This window comes from Eubalaena glacialis, chromosome 9, assembly GCF_028564815.1.
Source record: "Eubalaena glacialis isolate mEubGla1 chromosome 9, mEubGla1.1.hap2.+ XY, whole genome shotgun sequence".
Classification (NCBI taxonomy): Eukaryota; Metazoa; Chordata; class Mammalia; order Artiodactyla; family Balaenidae; genus Eubalaena; species Eubalaena glacialis.
This window is the reverse complement of record NC_083724.1, coordinates 52030278-52052963: the sequence shown is the minus strand read 5'-3', so window position 1 is coordinate 52052963 and position 22686 is coordinate 52030278. Positions and strand designations below refer to the sequence as shown.

Here is a 22686-nt window from a genome sequence, read left to right as displayed (position 1 = left end):
TTCTGTGAAACTGAGTGATAAAGCACCACCAGCTAGACAAAAGAAGAGGGAAACTCGTCCAAGCTGTGTGCCAGGTGAGGCCTTTAAAAACACTATCTGGGTACCCCATAGATGTCATCTTACTCTAAGTTTATAAAAGTTTACATCACAGGAAGTCATTTTGCTACTTTTATTTGAGTTGAATATGCACATTTGGTTTCACGAGGGGAAAAAACCCTAACTGTCATATTTCATCCAGCTAGAAAGTCTGTTACAAGTGAATGACCATATTTTTTTTCTGACCTTTGGAGCATTGCCTTGAGATTCTTCCAAGAAACTCCGTCAGTAGCCTAGTGCCAAGTTAGTGTGCTGGGGTTGCATGCATCCATATCTGGCTTTCCAGATGGGCATTATTAACTGCATTGGATATTGGCAGAGAAAGTGGGAGCTGGCTGAGAGAATTCTGGGATGGAATGTTCAGAAATAAATTTGTAGGACCTGCTGAAAATAAATATAGTATATGCAGAATGTGGTGGGGATAAAGTGAAGGAGAAGATGAAGCATTCTCCCTGAAACCTTATTGTGCAAGAAACTACCTAAGATTCTGACAAGAGTTACACCACTTTCCCTTGCCCCCAACACACACACACACACACACACACTCTCATACACACAATACACATGCCCACCCCCCCCCCCCACATGTCCACACACACACAAGCACACACATACACTCACATGCCCACATGCACTTGGGTCATTTTATCCCTCATTGGCATCCTCAGCTTCTTGCCTAGGGCCTTTGATATTCATAGCCTTAAAAGTAGAGACCTGAAAACAATTACAGTTGATCCTTGAGCAACACAGGTTTCAACTAAACGGGTCCACTTATATACAGATTTCTTTCACTAAATACCTACTACAGTAATACATGGTCTGACATGGGTTGAATCTGCAGGTGCAGAACCATGGATACAGAGGCCCGACTGTAAAGTTATATGTGGATTTTCAGCTGCACAGGTGGTAGGTGGCCCTAACCCCTGTATTGTCCAAGGGTCAACTGTATTAACTCCAAAATGAAGAAAGCTGCAACATCGACATGAGTAACTGCTTAGTTTAATGTAAAAATGTAACATTTTGTCACTTTATTATTAAATTTAGTATCCAAGTAGTCAACACTTGAAAATAATTAGTAGTATGTATTTTCTCATTTTGAAAGGATTCCCAAGTGTGCATGATAGATGAGAAGTCTTGTCAATAGTTAATTGAGTGACTTGTAGCCTCATTTGAAAACCAAAATTATAAAAATCCTTTCAAGATTCTTTTAAAGCAAGAAGTCAGTTTTTATGTGAGATGTAGATGTATTTTAATATGGTTGGTATGATATGGGTTGAGGCCTCACCCACACATGCACACTCACAGAGTTCACCACTTCTGAATGCTATTGGGTAGGCATACGGTTGGAGAAAAAGAAAATGTGCTGTTTAAAGCTGTGTCTTCAACAGTCTAAAGACTGCAAAAGGCTTTAGGGTCCACCCTTAGTCGTAGGACCATTGGGGAGGGTGTGATCCACCCCTTGCTACACCAGGAATGTGTTTAAGGGACTTGAGAGCCATAGCTTCTGCTCTGGCTACATGCAGGTGAAACTGATGGAGAGCTTCTGCATCCAGTTGCACAGGCTGTGCATTGTGTAAGGGCCCCGCATTCCAAGGGGGCAATGTTCACACTGAGGACACCTACATTTAAATATTTATAATGACAGTGTTTTCACAGGTGGCATTAAAGTGCTCTCTTCTAAGAAAAGCAGTGTGCTACCACACTTTTTTGAAAGCTGGAAATTATTGGGTCTCAAAGATGATGTAGTACCTTTAGCACCAGGGCACTGCTTGGGCTGCAGCCTGGGCCGATGGAAAAGGCAGTGCTCCTACCTCTCCGCTCATCATCGTATCATCCCTTCCCTGTAGGAAGTGGTGTCTTGACCTGAAGAGAATTGTTCCTCTCACAGGAGACTGTGCCCCTGCAGTGGTTCTCAATGCCCAGAAGCCATCGTGTCCTCTGCTGACCCTGTCCCTCCTCTGTGTGTCCCCAATTAGGCCCAGCAGTCGGCTGAAAACATGGAATGGATCCACACAGAGAAACATTTCCGTGCCTCAGTCTCTGTAAAGGGGGAAAGAACAGTTGAGAGGCATTCTGATTCCCCACGGAGACACTACTTCTTCAATTACTTTCAGGAACTGTGTGTTCTCACCAACCTATTTTGGTCCCCGTCCTCCAGAGACCACTAGGCCCTCTGAGAGGGAGTCTATCCCACTGCATGGGTCACCCTGAATGCAAACAGCTGCTTTCCCCATCTCCTTCCTCTTCCCCTACTGCCTCCCTAGGGACTGAACCCCAGGACCAGATTTAGATAGCGAAGAGCCCTGCTGTCAATCACCCTCACTGGCCCTGCCCCTGGGCTGCCTCTCTCTGTTGAGCCCAGAGCTTCCTGCAGTCCAGGACCTGGAGGAGGGTATCCGCTTCCCGGGGATGCCCTTCCAGTTAACTCGTCTCTCAAGCCTCTTTGGAAAGGCATCCTCCTGAGAATCCTTGATGTGACTCCAGACTATTTGACATGTTCCTTCTCCCTTGCTCTTCAAAAGTGTTCCGTGGGAGTAAAGTCCTTTGAAGCGCACCCCTGCTATAGTCATATAAGGGATATATTTCTTGGTTTATCTTAACCAGTGTTTTCCAGCGTGTGCTGCATGAAACGTCAGCCCCACGAGGTGCTACTTATAAACATGAGAAATATGCACCCTCCCCTCTCTTTAAAGTTTTACAGTGAAATGAGCATTTAGCTCTGAGAAATCCTGCAAAGGTAAAGAGAGACCAGTTTTACCATAATCTCCTACCTTTTCACAATAAACTTACAGCAGTGGACTTGGTAAACTAACATACACTTATTTAGAAGTAAGGTTATCAATCTTTTCAGCCAACTCTTTGTACGTAATTCCACATGGAAGTTCGTCCACTGTAACTTAATTTTATCCTGAGCTTTCAATGGTCTCATGTACTTGCTCCCTCTGGTATTTGAAGGACTTAGTTCTGGAATCTAAATGACGTTGGTACCCATGTAGGAGAAGTCTGTGTTCCGATAGTCTGTGTTCCACAATGTTTGCATGGAATTAACAAATGTCATTAAATACTTGCTCTGTGCCAGTCAGAGCCCTTGCCCTCCGGGGGCTCACAGATTAGAGGCAGTCAGCTGTCCCAACATCTAATGCAATAACCTGTGCTGAGTGTGTAATTGGTAGGGTTTCCTGTGGCAGCACAAAGAAGGGACTGGACACATTGACCTGGATAGTTGAAATAGCCTGAGTGTAGGGGGCTGGATGAAGAGAGTGCTGGGTATCTTCATTTGCCCCCGGATGCCTCTCCTCTCTCTCCCTACACTCTGTCCCGCAGGCTGACCTCTGTGGACTGTATCAACGGCTCATCTTCTCTCCTGATTTCAGTTGGGTTTGGACAATTGGGAGCACTACAGATATCAGACAGCTGGAGGAGAATGGGGTCAGGAATTGATTTCTCTCCTTGATGGGTTTCTATGGGCTGGCAACATGTCTCCTCTGAAGGTCGTGGCTCCTGCCAGGCAGCCCTCTCCACCCAGCTCTGTCTCTGGTTCCAGGAATGAGTCTGGGGGTGGGGTAATGCTCGCCCTGATGTTACTTGCCCTGGGGTACTGTACTGTCCATTGTGCTCCCCTTCTCCACTGCCCACACCTGCGTAAATAGCACCTGTGTTTTGGTTTTTAAATTTTATTTATTTATTTATTTTTGGCTAAGTTGGGTCTTTGTTGCTGTGCGCAGGCTTTCTCTAGTTGCGGCGAGTGAGGGCTACTCTTGGTTGCGGTGTGCGGGCTTCTAATTGAGGTGGCTTCTCTTGTTGTGGAGCACGGGCTCTAGGTGCACGGGTTTCAGTAGTTGTGGATCGCGGGCTCTAGAGCGCAGGCTCAGTAGTTGTGGCGCATGGGCTTAGTTGCTCCGCGGCGTGTGGGATCTTCCTGAACCAGGGATCGAACCTGTGTCCCCTGCATTGGCGTGTGGACTCTTAACCACTGCGCCACCGGGAAAGCCCAGCACCTGTGTTAAACTCTCCTCAAATTACTCAGTTTGAGTGTGTCATCTATTCCTGTTGGGACCCTAACTGATATGAAGAGTATCCCCATCTATGTGAACTATGTGTGCCAGGATCTGAAGCTGCATGGTGCTTTAAGGAGGCTCTACCAAAATAGCAGTGTGCTCTGGCAGGAGGAGAGAGGGAAATGCAGGAAGCAGCAGCTGGAGAGGTAACAATGCTAACAGCTGTTGCTGCTGTCCGTGCACTTCTCTGAATGTTTGGGGCTTCCCAAGGATCACCCCATTTAGTCCTCCCTGAATAAGGAGATGCTCTGTTATTACATTTCACAGGTGAAAGAGCTGGGCTTATTGAGTTTAAGTAACTTGGCCAAGGTCACTCAGCCAAGAACGGGTGGAGCTGGGTGGGGACTCAGGCAGTCAGAATTCAGAGTCCATCCTCTCGTCCACGCAAAGGTGTTTGGACTTGATTCCACGGCAGTGCACGTCTGCCTACCTTTCCTGTCCGCTCAGCTTTACCTTGTGCTGTAAACATCATTTCCCACAAAAGGACATCAACTTCTCCAATAAGTTCTTCTCTTTCCACATAACTATGTCTTATTAAATCAAAACTTTTTAAAAAGATAAATTAATGTGACATGAGCTTTCTTTATACTTATCAGCAAAATTAAACCCAATCCTGAGTAAGGATGGACATCCTGGAAGGGTAAGTGCGGCCTTGAATATGTGATGCCTTTCAGTTGGGGTGGGTGCTTCTGTGTCCCTTGATAAATACTCATTTTCTCAGAGCCCATTTAGGGATGGCTGCCTGATGACTTGACCTGACATCCCAGGAAACAGCGAACTGGGTCATACATTAAGCCACAGATCTCTGAGAAAACTGATAATGACATGATATTTTAATGTTTACCTCTGCTCATGGTATACCCATAGAATGGTGATGCAGCATTACACAAATACTTCTTTTCTCTGGGTTTTGTTTTTCCTTTAAAATGAGTATCATTTTACAGCCGCTGTATATTTATTTAATGTTCCATGCCCAGATGTCCCATTTCTCCTGTTTTATGACATAGGAGCAATAAGATTTTTTAATACCATCCAGGAAAAGATGCTGATTGAATCCAGAAGAGGAAACACAGAAGGTTTTAAGAAAGAGAAGCTTTGTTTAGTGAGATGTTTTATCTCCTGGGTTAGAGCTGTCACATCAGTTAGTATTTACTACTTTTTGTCTATAGTTGTAAAGGAATTGATTCTAAATCTTCCAAGGGTATTATATAGGCTTTTTAAAAAGCTTCAGTAAGGTGTCAACATACTTGAAAATTCAAAGCAAAACAAAAAGACAAGAAGATGCTTCACTTTTTGCTCTTCAGGGAGCAATCTCACAGGAATCTGAAAGACAGCTGACAGTCTTCTCTTTATCTCTCAGCTTAACTGGAACACTCAGGGCTTAATATTTGCCAGCCCTAGCCCCTCAACAGTTTTTCTTCTTTGAAAATAATTAGAACCAGGAACAATTTACATCAAAGTTCTCAAGCATCAAGATGGTAAACATAGACACATGTTGATTCCCAGACATAGGGTTCCCGATTATTTGCTAGCTTAAGAGAGTGAACCTGTGATTCTTTCAATTTTACGTATTTCTCGCTTGGATCTTTGGTCCAAGTCCAAAGCCAAATTTTTTCTTTTAAGTGAACATCCTCAGAAATATGCCTGCCTCATGTTTCCTAACAAAACTTAAAATCTAATTGGGAAGGATCCTATTTTCCTCTGTAACACTTACCTAAAATGAAAGTACAGAAGCTTTTAGATAAAGCAGCAAAAGCCCCTGGGTTTGGGGTCCACCTTTGTTTTACAATTGCCCCAAATCTAGAATTTTTTAGGGAGCATGAAACATACAGTTATATTTTGCTTTTTTTTTAAATAAATATTCTGTAAATGATATGTCCATTTCCCTTTGGATTAAGTGAAAGTTCCAATACCCAGAACAGTAATAGTGTTGTAATACTGTAGGACATTTCACAGTTGTTAGAGCACTTTCTTTTCTTTCTATACCATCTCATTTGATCCTTATGACGTCCCTGATAAGACAGGCAAGGGAGGTGTTATTTAGTTTGTGAGTTTTGAGGTTTAGACCAGGCTGAGATACTACAGGCCCCAGGAACAAGCAGCTCGCTGCTAAAGTTGACATATATTAATATTTATATATATGGTTGAAAAACTTTTGTGGTCATCTTATTGTGACAGCCTCATGTTTTATATTTATTTTACCTGAAAGTGTGAGTTGCTCCATTCAAAGGATGAGGAAAGAGTGAACTTTGAGATTGGTATTAGAAAACAAGGCCTAGTTGAACTCTGCTTAATTCTTATTGGTGAGCTGAGCAGGCTGCCTTAGAAATGCTTTTAAAGTGCAAACTCACATAAGCCTTTTACCTCAGAGCAGCTCCAGCCAGCAGTGCCAGATATCAAAGAAGGGATCTGGGAGTGAACTCATCCATGTGAAAATACTAGGGGACAAACTTTCAGGCAGTTTTGTTCCATGTCTACCAGACATTAACCAGCATGTCCAGAATGCTATTAAACTCCATCTTTAGTAGTTTATTTCTTGGGATGATGTAAATAAGGCTAATTTAAACATGTACTCAGTCATAAATACTACAGGGGGGTTTTCTTTTAAATAAAACAGCTTATGGAGCTCGATATCAAAAAAAGAAACAATCGAGTTAAAAAATGGGCGGAAGACCTAAATAGATATTTCACTAAGGAAGACATAGATGGCCAAGAGGCACATGAAAAGATGCTCAACATCACTAATTATTAGAGAAATACAAATCAAAACTACAATGAAGTATCACCTCATGCTGGTCAGAATGGCCATTATCAAAAAATCTAGAAACAATAAATGCTGGAAAGGGTGTGGTGAAAAGGGAACCCTCCTGCACTGTTGATGGGAATGTAAATTTATACAACCACTATGGAAAACAGTATGGAGGTTCCTTAAAAAACTAAAAACAGAACTACCATATGACCCAGCAATCCCACTACTGGGCATATACCCTGAGAAAACCATAATTCAAAAAGAGTCATGTACCACAATGTTCATTGCAGAACTATTGACAATAGCCAGGACATAGAACCAACCTAAATGTCCATTGACAGATGAATGGATAAAGAAGATGTGACACATATATACAATGGAATATTACTCTGCCATAAAAAGAAACGAAATTGAGTTATTTGTAGTGAGGTGGATGGACCTAGAGTCTGTCCTACAGAGTGAAGTAAGTCAGAAAGAGAAAAACAAATACCGTATGCTAATGCATATATATGGAATCTAAAAAAAAAAAAAAAAAATGGTACTGATGAACCTAGTTGCAGGACAGGAATAAAGAGGTAGATATAGAGAATGGACTTGAGGACATGGGGTGGGAGGGCGAAACTGGGGCCAAGTGAGAGTAGTAACATCGACATATATACACTACCAAATGTAAAATAGATAGCTGGTGGGAAGCAGCCGCATAGCACAGGGAGATCAGCTCTGTGCTTTGTGACCACCTAGAGGGGTGGGATAGGGAGGGTGGGAGGGAGGCTCAAGAGGGAGGAGATATGTGGACATGTGTATGCATGTGGCTGATTCGCTTTGTTGTGCAACAGAAACTAACACAGTATTGTGAAGCAATTATACTCCAATAAAGGTCTATTTAAAAATAAATAAATAAATGTTAAATGAAGCATAATGTATATTTAACAAGGCACATCTCATGCGTAGCTCAAGGACTTTTTACAAAGTGCACACACCCATGTAACTACCATTGTAGATCAAGAAACAGAACAGCATTCCTGAAGCTCCCTCGATCCCCATTCCAATCACTACCTCCTCCTCCTCCCCAGAGATAACCTCTATCCTGACTTCTGTCACCAATGACTAGCTCTTTTGGTTATTTTTTTCCAGCTTTATTGAGATATAATTGACAGATAAAACTATAATATATTTAAAATATACAACGTGATGATTTGATACTGATAGACATTGTAAAATGATTATCACAATCAAGTTAACTCATTCATCACCTCACATAGTTTTTTTAGTGAGAATTCTGCTTTTAGCAAATTTCAAGTACACAGTACATGTTAATAACTATAGTCACTGTGCTGTACATTAGATCTTCAGAACTTATTTATCTTTTAATTTTTTATTGAAGAGTAGTTGATTTACAATGCTGTGCCAATCTCTGCTGTACAGCAAAGTGACTTAGTTACACACATACAGACATCTTTAGAACTTGTTTATCTTATAAATGGAAATTTGTACCCTTTGACCACCATCTCCCCATTCCACCTCCCCACCCCAGTCCCTGGCAACCACCAATCTACTCTTCATTTCTATGAGTTCAGCTTTATTTTTTTTTTAGACTCCACATTTAAGTGATACCTTACAGTATTTGGTTTTCTCTGTCTGGCTTATCTCACTTAGCAGAATGCCCTCCAGTTTCATTCATGTTGTTGCAAATAGCAGAATTTCCTTCTTTTTTTATAGCTGAGTAATATTCATTGTATTTAAATACCACATCTTCTTTATCCATTTATCTGTCATTGGACACGTAAGTTGTTTCTGTATCTTGGCTATTGTGTATAATGATGCAATGAACATAGGAGTACAGATATCCTTTCGAGATCCTGTTTTCATTTCCTTTGGATAAATATCTAGAAGTGTGATTACTGGATCATATGATAGTTCTTTTTTAATTTTTTGAGGAGAGGACGTCCGTGTTATTTTCCATAGTGACTGTACCAGTGTACATTCCCACCAACAGTGCACAAGTGTTCCCTTTTCTCCACATCCACACTGGCTCTCTTATCTCTTGTCTTTTTGATAATAGCCATTCTGTCAGGTTGGCTAAAAACCCAATAATAGGTGTGAGGTGATATCTCATTGTAGTTTTGATTTGCACTTCTCTGGTGATTGGTGATGTTGAGCATCTTTTCATGTATCTCTTGGTCATTTGTGTGTCTTCTTCAGAAAAATTTATTTTCCTATTTAGACCCTTTGCCCATTTAAAAAAAATTAGATTTTGTTTGTTTGCAAATATTTTTTCCCATTCCATAGGTTGTCTTTTCATTTTGTGGGTTGTGAATATCCTCTTTCGTAAAGTGCCTAATCAAGATTTTTGCCCATGTTTTAAAGGGTATCTGCCTTTTTTTTATTGATTTGTAGGAGTTTTTACATATAAACTACGTATAAGTCTTTTGTTGGATATATGTGATGCAGATATCTCCTAATCTATGTAGATGGAGGCTTTTTAAAAAGGGACTGAGAGTTCAGTATGTAGAAAATAGAACAAAGAGGTGTGCTCAGCTCTTAAGAAAGTGGATGTTTGAAGATAAATTGAAGGAAGAGGGACCTGGATTGTGTCATTTTAAAACCTATTGGAACTTTCTTAAAGTAGAATTCCAAGAGTAGCTGATGCTGCCTCATGTACTTGATATAATTAATCATTTTTTATTTGGCTGTTCTCTCGCAAGGTAAAAGAGAGTCATTAGTAACCGTTGGTATTCCAGTAGAATATTGTCACATACAATGATGTAGTACTGTATAATTAAGTTAATAGATATTTTAATACCTACTGTGGGCATGCACGGTGCTGGATGCGGGAGGTGCAAAGGTGGGTGTGCTAGCACCTCTACATGTAGTGAGCTTTTAGGGATCTTTCAGGATGCTTTTGTATCTGTTATCTTGTTTGAGCACATGAGGGTAAGGCGACCACCAGACTGGTAAAATAGAAATAATGTGTCCTTCTGCTTCTCAGACTTTTGACTCTCATATATTCCTGCCCTAATTCTGTAAAATCTTTATTTTCAAGAAATGCCTTTGTCTTATCCTGATAGCCCCACCAATTAATACCTGGAGAAATTCTCTTTGCTCAAAATGACTAATTAAAATAAAACATGCAGAAATTACTTAATTATTTATTAATATAATATAAGGAACCTACAATGAGAAAAGACCATAAAATAGAGATACTTTTCCCCTTGCTATTCAACAATACTCCTTAAATAATAGATATTAGTCAACTGAAATCCTACAGAACTTATTGAGGGCAAGTCTGACAAGGTATTATGTTATCCTAGACATTGAAGAGCTATAAAGGTATATAAGATGCAGGCCCTGCCCTCAAAGAACTAACACACTGGTGGTTGTATCTGTGTGTGGAGGGAGAGTGTTAAGAAGGTAACAACATATACAATGACAATGTGAACATAAAAACCCCCTACCAAGAGAGGAAGCCTAGGGCAGGAAGGGTTACTTTGGATTGATAACGGCAATGAAAAAAGAATTGTATTTGTTACGATAATGGAGCTGGTGCTACAGAACTAATCCCGAAGTGTACAATGGCTCAAACATGGCAAGAGGTTATTTCTCAGTCATTAGAAGTTAAAAACAAGTGTTCCTGATTGGTGACTAATTCTGCTCCAAATGGTGATTCAGAGATCCAGATCCTTCCAACTTGTAGGTCCACCATCTTCAACATGTGGCTTCTAGGATTGCTGGGCTTGTCCACATTAGACTGGCAGAAGGAGAAAGAACATGGAGGATGGGAAATTTTAATAACCAGATTTGAAAAGAGTGTGCATTGTCTCCACTGGAGTTCCGTTGGCTAGAACTCAGCATGTGGCCACAGTGAACCTCGTGGGAGGTTGGGAAGTGTAGTCCAGCTGTGTGTCCAGGAAAAGATACTTTTGTTGACCACTAGCAGCCTTTGCCACAGGATTCATGATGGCAGGGCATTTAAGATAGGTTTTGAAGCAAAGTGAAGTATTTTGAGAGAGATTGGAAAGGAGGATTAATCCAGGTAATATGCAAAGCGTAAAGAAGGACTCATAAAAAACAACAACAAAAATGCAAGAGCATATTTAGAAAATAAGAGATGGTTCAGTTTTTAGGAGCATATGGGGAGTATCATGGGAGAAAGTATTGGCAAAATAGGTTGAGGCTATTTCCAACCTGAAGCCACATTTTTAGAGGTTTTAAAATCCACACTAAGAAGCTTATATCCACCATGGTTTTTTTTTGTTTTGTTTTGTTTTGGCTACCAAGGCTCACTCCCATTTGCAGGAAAATTGTGGCCCAGATTCATCTTCTTTCTTTTCCTTCATATGCTGGTCTTTCCTAGAAAGTGAGTTTTGTTTGTCTCTGACACATGGTGGTGGTAGTCAAGGAGAGGGGAGCAGACCCTCAGCATGAGCAGCTTCATTTTTAGCTTTTGTACCAGAGACTCCACTGGGGCCTCCTGCCAAAAACCAGTCTAGAGCCTGGTATCTGCTGAATGCTATGGTTGGGATGGATCCCAAGTTCAGTAGAAGGAGAAGGGAGGGGCATTCCTTTCTGACTCTAGGACACATCAACTCATGTTCAGGATCCTGGAATTTAATTACCCATATTGTTATCTTAGCTTGTACAGCTGCAAATGTGGCTCATAGTTATAGAAGTATCCGGTCCTTTAAAATCCAGCCTCAGCCTTCAGCCTGATGACCTCCTGACAATGATCAGCTGAGAAGGGTGGAGCTGGGGAAATCCTCTCCACTCCTTTCAGTTCTGCCAACTTGGCTTTGAACCAACAAGAATGTTTTGGCCAGAGAATATATATCCCCACACCCTCTAGCCTCTCTCTTACCCTCACCTCTGCCCCATGTTGCATATTCTATTTCGTAATCTTATGCATTCATTTTAGCTAAATTAATTTTGACCCAGGCTTTATTATGCGCTGCCCTAGAAAGCTTCTATGTGAATGATTTCTCCTTCCTTGAGCTTCTGACCAGAAATTAATGGCTGTGAAAGCTTACCTTTGCTGTCCAATTTGGAGAGGATTTGTTTCATTATTCCTACCAGGATGTAAACATGATTGTATATCTTTCTTAGACTACTGAGGAAAAGAGAACCTTTGATGTAACACCCAAGCATCCAAAAGGTGCTTGTTTTCAAAGCAAACTTTTTTTTTTAAGACTTTTTTTTTTTTTTAAGTTGAACCTTTATTTATTTATTTATTTATTGGCTGCGTTGGGGCTTCATTGCTGCGTGTGGGCTTTCTCTGGTTGCGGTGAGCAGGGGCTACTCTTTGTTGCGGTGCACGGGCTTCTCATTGCAGTGGCTTCTCTTGTTGTGGACTCTGTGGGCTCTAGGCGTGCGGACTTCAGTAGCTGCAGCACGCGGGCTCAGTAGTTGTGGCTCGTGGGCTCTAGAGCGCAGGCTCAGTAGTTGTGGCATATGGGCTTAGTTGCTCCACGGCATGTGGGATCTTCCTGGACCAGGGATGGAACCCGTGTCCCCTGCATTGGCAGGTGGATTCTTAACCACTGCACCACCAGAGAAGTCCCTCAAAGCAAACTTGAAAGAGACTTGGCACACAGTTTTTTCAAGATTGTGAGCACATTAATTACATTTGGGTTCAATGGAAAGAGAAGTGTTATGTTCCTCTGGCAAGAGTTCTAGATATTTTTTCCTCTAGGTGGCCACAAAACAAACCTAAAGAAATCACTGTTACATCGTGTCCTTTGTCCTATGTGTATTTTTCTTCCCCTTCTTCACCGAGATACCTTCACTGGTTCCTCTCCATGGTCACCTTCTGCACGTACAGTCATCAAAGGACTAAACCTTGCTGGTGGCAGGCGTTTGGTGTTTTTCTCTTTGGGTTGCTTCCATGTGGGGCCGATGAAACTCTTCAGGCCAGTGTCTGTGGCAGCAGCTCATTCCCCAGCCAACTTTGAGGTTTGTATATGTCTTGAAGCACTAAAACATTTGGGGAGACAGCATGGTGTAGTGGAATGGAACATGGACAGAAATTAAGCAGACTTGGGTCCAGAATCTAGCTTTGCCTCTTATCTCTGTGAGATCTTGAACAAAATACTTGAACTTCTGGGTCCTCTGAGCCTGAATTTTGACAGTAGAGCTTAGTTTTAGCTGTTTTTTAATTTTATCTAAATGGAACTGTATAGTGTATATTCCTTTGATACTGGTTTCTTTCACGTGATATTATGTTTGTGAGATTCATTCAAGTTGTTGCATGTAGCACTAGTTTGTTCAATGAAATTTATGCTATTGCATTATATATTGCAAATCATTTGTCCCTTCTACTTTGATGGACTTTTGTTTCAGTTATTACCAATTGTGATTCTATGATCATTTTTAAAAAAATCTTGTGTACATACTCTGTTGAGTAATGTCACATGCTGGGTTCCCCAGGAAGCAGCTCTGAGAGAGATTTGCTTGCAGGAACTTTATTCCTTTCTGCCATCAAGATCAAAGTTTCCTTCAAGAGCAATACCTATGGGGGAGTGAGGAAGGAGGATCAGACAGAGAAGTTGGAGCTGAAATGGCCCTACAGAGTTGTGCCAGATAGGGGCAAGAAGCCTAGACCTTTATACATCTCTCATTTGCCAGGCATTGGATGTGGATTGACCCAAGGAAGGGAGCATGATTTTGAGTGAGACATCTCTCTTTAGCAGAGAGTGGGGGCCACATCTGTGAGCTGTCAGCATTCCTAGAAGCCATCAACATTCCTAGAAGCTGGTAGAGTGAGTGTTCCAGTCCTAAAAGTCCTAAAGTGTGTGTGTGTGTGAATGTGTGTGTGTGTATGTGTGTGTGTTTGCGTGTTGGGGGTGAAGCTGAGCAGTGCACCACAGTGTCTACTACATCGTTAGTATTAATTTCTAGGAGTTGAATTGCTAGTTCATAGGATATGTGTATATTCATCTTTAGTAGATACTGTCAAACAATATTCCAAAGTGTTTGCACCCAAATACCACGTTAATTTAGATTCCAAGATTCCCCAACTGGGATCTTTCCGCCAAGATAAAGGAATATATATAGAAGTGAAACATAAATGTGAGAATATGCTATACATTAACTGAACATCTTCTGTATTATGGGAAAGCAAAATTGAGTACCATTGGAATAAGCTATTTATCATCCTCTACCTTATGGCTTGACATCTTGAAAACTGTCCACGTTGTTCAGGATGTTCTAAAATCTAGCTATGGCATTAACAGATCTTAAAGACTTCCTTATGTTCTGAGAAAAAAAATAAAAAGGAAAGGAGAAATATGAATTAACTGTTGCCTCGAATTTCATTTTTCAGAGTGGCCAAATCAATGAAGGTCCCTGTGTATGAGACCCCAGCTGGATGGAGATTCTTCTCAAATTTGATGGACTCAGGCCGGTGCTCTCTGTGTGGAGAAGAGAGCTTTGGCACTGGTAAGCTTTTTTGGGTCGGTGTTACTGGAGAGGGTAGCTGCAGAACTCTGTGACCCCAGTTTGGGGACCTGTGAGTCCACTGTGAATCAAAGGCTGGCAAAAGAGTTAGAGGCAAAAAAAAAAAATCAGAGAAACCTAGTGGGATATGTGCTATGACACCTTCACGTCTTCTGCCCATTTCGTCTTCTTTTTAGAGAGAGAGAGAGAGGAAATATATCAAATTCCCATGTGTTCATCACGTAATTTCAACCATCATCAACTCCTGGTCAATCTTACTTTATCTCTACCCTCATCCACAAGAGGAGCCCTCCCCTCTGATTATTGTGAAGCAATCCTTAGTGTGAATCTTTAAGTATAAGGGGTACTGAGGGAAAAAAATATATATATATTATATATATAATATATATATAATATATATATATAACCATAGTACCATTATCACACCTAAAATGTTAAAAAATAATTTCTTCTTTCACTATTTTAAAGATGTCACACCATTGTCTTCTGGCTTGCATAGTTTCCAAGAAGTCGGCTCTAATTCTTACCACCATTGCTCTGTATTTAAATTTCGCCTACTTCCCACCTCTGGCTGGCTTCAACATTTTCTTTTTATCTTTTGTTTTTAACAGTTTAATTATAATATGTATAGGTACATGTATTTTTTTTTTTTTTAACCCTGCTTAGGGTTCTTTGGGATTCTTGGATCTGTTGTTTGTTGTTTTTTATTAATTTTAGAAAATTCTCTGCCATTATCTCTTTGAATATCTCTCTTTCCCTATTCTCTCCTCTCCTCTGAGACTCTAATTACATAATGTTAGATAATTTGTGACCATGTGTTGTCTCAGAGCTCTTACATGCACTATTTGGTTTTGTTTTCTCTTTATTCTTTTTGTGTTTCAGTCAAGATAATCTCTATTGGCGTATCATGAATTCTTTCCTGAGCTGTGTCCAGTCTTTTGCTGAGCACAGTGAAGGATTTCTTCATCTCTGATATTGTAGTTTTTATTTCTAGTATTTCTCTTTGACTCTTTTAAAATAATTTTCATCTCTTTGATGAAATTCCTGATCTGTTTATGTCTGTTGTTTATCTTTTCCATTAGATCATTTAACATATTAAACATAGTTATTGTAAACTTTCTGTCTGATAGTTCCAATAACTGGTTATTTTCTAACTCTAGTTCTGTTGATTGCTTTGTCTCTTGATAAAGCAATGGTTTACTCTTTCTTGATTTTTGCATGTCATAATTTTTCATTGAATGCTGGACTGTATGTATATAAGAACAGTAGAGACTCAGGTAAATAATATATTTTTTTTAAACATCTTTATTAGAGTATAATTGCTTTACAATGGTGTGTTAGTTTCTGCTTTATAACAAAGTGAATCAGTTATACATATACATATGTTCCCATGTCTCTTCCCTCTTGCATCTCCCTCCCTCCCACCCTCCCTATCCCACCCCTCTAGGTGGTCACAAAGCACCGAGCTGATCTCCCTGTGCTATGCGGCTGCTTCCCACTAGCTATCTATTTTACATTTGGTAGTGTATATATGTCTATGCCACTCTCTCACCCTGTCACATCTTACCCCTCCCCCTCCCCCATCCTCAAGTCCATTCTCTAGTAGGTCTGTGTCTTTATTCCCGTCTTGCCACTAGGTTCTTCATGACCTTTATTTTCCCTTAGATTCCATATATATGTGTTAGCATACTGTATTTGTTTTTCTCTTTCTGACTTACTTCACTCTGTATGACAGACTCTAACTCCATCCACCTCACTACAAATACCTCCATTTCATTTCTTTTTATGGCTGAGTAATATTCCACTGTATATATGTGCCACATCTTCTTTATCCATTCATCCGATGATGGACACTTAGGTTGCTTCCATGTCCTGGCTATTGTAAATAGAGCTGCAGTGAACATTTTGGTACATGACTCTTTTTGAATTATGGTTTTCTCAGGGTATATGCCCAGTAGTGGGATTGCTGGGTCGTATGGTAGTTCTATTTTTAGTTTTTTAAGGAACCTCCATACTGTTCTCCATAGTGGCTGTGTCAATTTACATTCCCACCAACAGTGCAAGAGTGTCCCCTTTTCTCCACACCCTTTCCAGCATTTATTGTTTCTAGATTTTTTGATGATGGCCATTCTGACCGGTGTGAGATGATATCTAAGTGTAAGGCCAGACACTATCAAACTCTTAGAGGAAAACATAGGCAGAACACTCTATGACATAAATCACAGCAAGATCCTTTTTGACCCAGCTCCTAGAGAAATGGAAATAAAAACACAAATAAACAAATGGGACCTAATGAAACTTAAAAGCTTTTGCACAGCAAAGGAAACCATAAACAAGACCAAAAGACAACCCTCAGAATGGGAGAAAATATTTGCAAATGAAGCAACTGACAAAGGATTAATCTCCAAGATTTACAAGCAGCTCATGCAGCTCAATAACAAAAAAACAAACAACCCAATCCAAAAATGGGCAGAAGACCTAAATAGACATTTCTCCAAAGAAGATATACAGATTGCCAACAGACACATGAAAGAATGCTCAACATCATTAATCATTAGAGAAATGCAAATCAAAACTACAGTAAATAATATTTATACACAGAAATGGGCATACCTCTTCTTCTCTCAGGGCATTAGTGTGCAAGGTTACATTAAATATAGTCAGGAGTTGAGCTGGGTTTGGATTTTATTGTTTCTGTTATAATCTTTAGTATATCAATGTATCACTTCAAATTCAAAGGCTTCAAATTCTTCCAGTAGTGGGATATTTTTACTATGTACTGAAAGTGAGGATGGGGAGATGGAGGAGATTTTTCAGTGTTTCTGTTGCATTCACAGGTTTCAACAGTTACTGCATGTCTGTGAGACAAAATAGACCTCTATTATTAGGTACTTGACCCTTTTCTAGTGGCAGCAGGTGTCTGTTTAGTATAGGTGTAGGATTCTGGGCCCAAGGTTTCCTACTCTTTGTCCAGGAACAGAGAGTTTTTACTTCAACCCCTATTTCAGAAGCAGTGGACCTCTGCCTGGATCCTAGGGATGAGAAGGTTTGCAGCTCATTCATCCAGGAGCTTAAGGCTTTTGTTTCCTATGAAAGAAATGTTTGGGGAACTAGAAGGGTTTCAGGCTTATCTCTTGGCAGGAGTTGATCATTTCCTGCATGTCAACACCACCAAGTCTCTCTCTCTCTTTTTCCAGTCTTTCTTGTGAGTGCCCAGTGGAGCCTATGGGAAATAACTTGGAATGTGCCCTTCATATCTGGGACTCCAAGCAATTTAAAACTATCATAATAGGCTATACTTGGCCTTTAAGAATGTTTAAAACTCTTATGTGACTTCTTATTATTCACTTGTATGGAAGCATCCTCTTTCTCCTGTGCTCTGCTAAAGGTGAGGTGGTTTGTGTCCTGTCTTGCCTTGAGACTCTTTGGAATTCACTTTATTTCCTGTGACCTCAGATCTTTTTTTTTTTTTTTTAAGTTATTTTGTAGTTTCCTGGCCTTTTCTTTTTTTTTTTTAAATTAATTAATTAATTAATTAATTTATTTATTTATGGCTATGTTGGGTCTTCGTTTCTGCGCGAGGGCTTTCTCCAGTTGCGGCAAGCGGGGGCCACTCTTCATCGCGGTGCGCGGGCCTCTCACTATCGTGGCCTCTCATTGCGGAGCACAGGCTCCAGACGCGCAGGCTCAGCAGCTGTGGCTCATGGGCCCAGTTGCTCCGTGGCATGTGGGATCTTCCCAGACCAGGGCTCGAACCCGTGTCCCCTGCATTGGCAGGCAGATTCTCAACCACTGCGCCACCAGGGAAGCCCCCCTGGCCTTTTCTTATTACTGGGATGGGAGTGACATTCTCTTATAGATTTCCACATCCTAAACAGAAGTGCAGAAGTGGAACTCCAAAAGTAACTTCTTAATAATTTCTCCTATTCTCAACATTCCCCTCCTTGATAAATTTTTACAGTTAGGATCCAAAAGATCTTATATCATAACTTGTTGATATCTCTTAAGTCTCTTTTAATCTGCATTTCTCTCCTCTACATTTTCTCTTTCTAATTTATTCATTGAAGAAACTGGGTCATATGTCCTATAGAGCTTTTAACAGCTTTGATTTTAATGTTAATGTCTTCATTTTCCTTTCTAATTTGTTTACATAACGTATAAACATATAACAGATAAAGAAAAGCTATTGATTAATATGCCTTTTCTCTGGTTCACAACCACCTTAACAGATTCTATCATTAATTATGACATTTTCTTTTCTAAAAAGTCTACATTTTTAGGTATACAGTCATATAATTTATGACTAAAGATTTTTTGTGTTTTCTAATATTTAGATCTTTTATTTCATATTCTTATGGCACTAGCTGCAATCTTCAAAATAATATTAAATAACAATTGTGATAGTTCATGATTTTAATGAAAATCAATTCAATATTTTACCATCTATTTTGATGATTGCTTTTTAATATTGGTAAAATCCCTATCATGCTTATGTAGTTTTTTTTCCTATTCTAATATTTCTTAGAATCATATTATAAATGGCTGATGGAAGGTGCCCTTTCAGAATCAAGTGATATATTAATGTTTTTTCTCCTTTATTATGTTAATGTAATGAAATATGATTGATTTGCTGATACCAAACCATCCTTGAATTCCTAGGAATAAGTTTTATTTGGTCATGCTTAAACAGATTGCAGTAAAACCACTCTAACTAGTCATAATGACAGCATTTCAGGCTATGTCAGGATTCCTGAAGGAATTTTCTCCTGGGAAATTTTCTCCTTTTACCAAAATCAGCTGGACTCTAATAGCATTAATGGTACAGAAGGGTTGGCAGGCACCTTTTTCTCCTTGGAAAAAGAGAGATCATATCAAGCTCTCTCAATTACTACTGTTTGACCTCAGAACTTATGGATGGCAGGTCTGCTTGGGATAGTTGAAACTGTTACACTTTTTCTCTGCTGAGGCCCTAAAAATAGGTGTTCTGTGTATCCTTTTTGGTGTTCTGTGTGTCTAAACCAGTGACTGTGACTCAAAAAATCAGGGATTGTATATTGTATATAATAATTCTGCCTGCTGGTTATTAAAATAACACAAATCTAGCAACTGGAATGGAAACTGATAAGTCCAGGTTATCTCTCTCTCTCTTCTCTCTCTGTCTTTATAAACATTTGTTGAGTGCTTACAATAGACCATAAATTTATAGTCTTTAAAATTAAAGGATAAAATATTATATGTATAAACCATATTATACCATTAATAACAAATGTTTGCTGACTTCAATTTAATAAACATTTATTCAGTACTTACAGAGTACAAGGCACTGTATTGGATGGTATGTAGAATACAAAAAAGACCATACCCTTAAGAAATTCAAGATCTTTAGGGTACATAGTTAGAAAGATGCACAGGTGAGTTTTCTACAAAGCAGAAACTTTAAAGTTCCACAATAGAGGAACAGAAAAAGTGCTGTGGGAGATGAGAAAAGGAGAAAGTGGTTTGGAACTGGAGGCTCAAAGCAGACTTCCTGGAAGAGATGGAATTTGGGTAGTTCTTAAAGAATGGGAAGGATTTGCACACATAAAGATGAAAGGACAGAGTCTTGTCAGATGGGGGCAGCAATGTCAAGAAAGGAATAGAAGTGGGATAGTAGGGGACATGTGTCGTAAGTAGCCAGCTGTTCAGTTTGTCTAGAGAAGTATTTTCCAAATATGAATCAAGACTAATTTGGGGTCATGAGGTTGGTATAGTCGTGAACAGCTTTTTAAGAAAATATAATAGACTAGAAACTATCAGAATGCATTGTATTTAGGAAAGGTACTTGTTATTTTGAGAAATATTTATATATAAGTATGTGCACAGGTATCTACGTATTTGCTAGATCTCACAGTAAAATGTATTTATTGTGGGTCATGGCCAAAAGACTGAAAAAGACTGGTGTATATCAGGGGTTGGCAAACTTTTTCTGTAAAGGGCCAGATAGTAAATATTTTAGGCTTTGTGAACTGAGAGGCTATGTACGGTCTCTTCCACAATTACTCAACTCAGTAATTGTAACACAAAAGCAGCCATAGACAATACATAAATGAGTATGGCTGTGTGCCAATAAAAGTTTACTTACAAAAATAGGCCTAAGTCCAAATTTGGCCCATGGGCTGTAGTTCACTAACCTCTGACGCATAGCGTAGGGTGGAGAAGGGAGTATCAAGAAACAGTCTTGGAAATACCAGTGGGGAGGGGCTCATTTCTGAAGCCCTTTGCCTGCCTAGCTTAGACATTGAGACTTGACTCAACTGGAAATAGGAAACCATGGTCTTCACAGGGGGGAGGTCTGCTTGCAGCCACTTTCCAGCAAGCTTTGCTTTCAGACTGTTATGCTGTTATGCTGATTGCAACATGTAGGCTGGACTAGAAGGGACTTTTAAAAGCCTCTCACTGTTATATTTGCTTGCCATTTTCCTTTCAAGGAGCACAAGAGATTTTTCAATGTGTAGATCTCTAAAGGTATTGCCCACCCCCGCCATTCTTCAAGTTCTGGTGACATTGGCCTGATTTGCCAGATGAAGCTCCTGAACCCAAGAAGTAGTTAAGTGACTCACCCAGGGCCCCAGAGCCTGGAAAAGGCCTCCACTTGAATTAAATTACAGTTGAACTAAAAGACAGGTCTCCTGCCCTGGAGGAGCTTGCTAAAAATATAGATTTTTCTATCCTACCCTTGCTTGGAATCCCTGGCAAGGTGGAGCCTGAGAGTCTGCATTTTAAATAAGTATCCTCATATAATTCTGATGTGCAGTCAGGGGTAGGAAACATTGCTCTAGTGAAAACCAGTATTTGTTTTTCATCAGGAGTGGTAGAAAGAGTGTGTCTGAGATGCCACACCAAGTTCGGTTCAGGAAGTCTAGAGGCCTGGAATGTGAGGTTGATGGTTACGTTCAAGACCCTCACCTGCCACCTACAGACAAGCCACCTGGTCTCTCTGACCCCTTACAATTCCAGCCTGTAAAAGTCAGCTGATCACAGGAGCTCCCCATCTACCTTGGGATATAGTCCTCAAAATCAAGTGAGCTAATTAAGGAAGGAGAAAGCAGAGAGATGGAAAGATTTTAGACCTGAGACTAGGGAGACACTTCTAAAACTTATCAAAGCTTTCTCTAGTGGAGGCCTTTTTCAGTGCCCCTGGGGCATGGAGCTGTGTACCAACTAGGAAAGCATAGCTTAGTGCCAAGAAACCTTGAAAATATGGATCTGCCTCAGGCTCAGGAATGCCAGGCTTTTTACCCAAGAGAAGAAGGATATACCCTGAGTGGAAATTTCTCTTGCAGGCATCTTGAGCTCCCAGAACTTTCCAAGGTAACAAGCTGGTGACAGGATCAGAGTTCAGGCTTCTCTCCTGTGGAAAGGTGCAGGTCCTGGACAATAGGAAGCCTATATTTATTGCTCTGTCAAAGAACCAAGGTCATTTCAGAAGCCAAATCATCTTTTGTGCTAGAACCAGATATTCATCCACTTCCTGGGAAGGGCTTTGGAAAACTCTTTTCCGAGAGAAAGGAGAACATTTTACAAATCCTTAGATTTAAACAGAAGAAAACTGTTCATCTAAATGGCATTCTGGCTAATTTTCTCAAGTTCCAAATTGGAAGGAATCTGGACTTGTTCCCATACACAAAAGGGGATGTACTAAAATACTAAAACTAAGAGCTAAAAAACCAAAAACTTTGAGGTTTGGGGGCAATTTGTTGATGATGCTCTATTGGTTGCCGTCATTGTCATCAGTTTTGTAAGAAGTCATACCATCTGGGGAGTGTATGAATTATCACGCCAAAGCTTGTCCCTTTACAGGTAACATAAAGAATTGCTCTGTTTGTGAATGCCTGGAAGACCTCCAAGCTGACCACCATCTTGAGTATTACTATTACTTTTGTTATGTATTTTTAAAAAGTTAATGTCAATAGCCATACAAATTTGCCAAATAAAATCAGGCAATACAACGTTTACTCTTTCCAAGAAAGTGCTCTCTGTTGAGTTCTTCACAATAATAACAATTATGTTTTTTAAATGAGCACTTAGTATGCGCTGGGGGCATTGCTAAGCCTTTTGTATACATCCGTCTCTTTCTGGAAATTTGGAATTGAATCCAGGTCTCCTGGCACCAGCATGGCTTGTCCCTCATTGTCACACCAACTTTTTTCACTGTGAACTCTGGAGTACAGTCTGGTGCTCTTGACATTGGCTATTGTTGTATCTCTCCAGTCTCTAGCACAAAAGGAAGAGGCCCAGAGTATGTATGTGTTTCATTCACAGGAAATCTCGAGTATCTTTCCAGTCTTTTGAGAT

The 22686-nt window shown here is 40.1% G+C and overlaps 1 protein-coding gene across 1 annotated transcript in view; it reads left to right on the top strand.

The window, feature by feature from the left end:
* Positions 1 to 22686, top strand: part of PGM5 (phosphoglucomutase 5) — a 236724-nt gene that overhangs the window by 149183 nt on the left and 64855 nt on the right. Inside the window, exon 8 of the mRNA XM_061200368.1 lies at positions 14219 to 14334. Coding sequence (XP_061056351.1) covers positions 14219 to 14334 — 116 coding nt within the window. The remainder of the gene's footprint in view (positions 1 to 14218; positions 14335 to 22686) is intronic.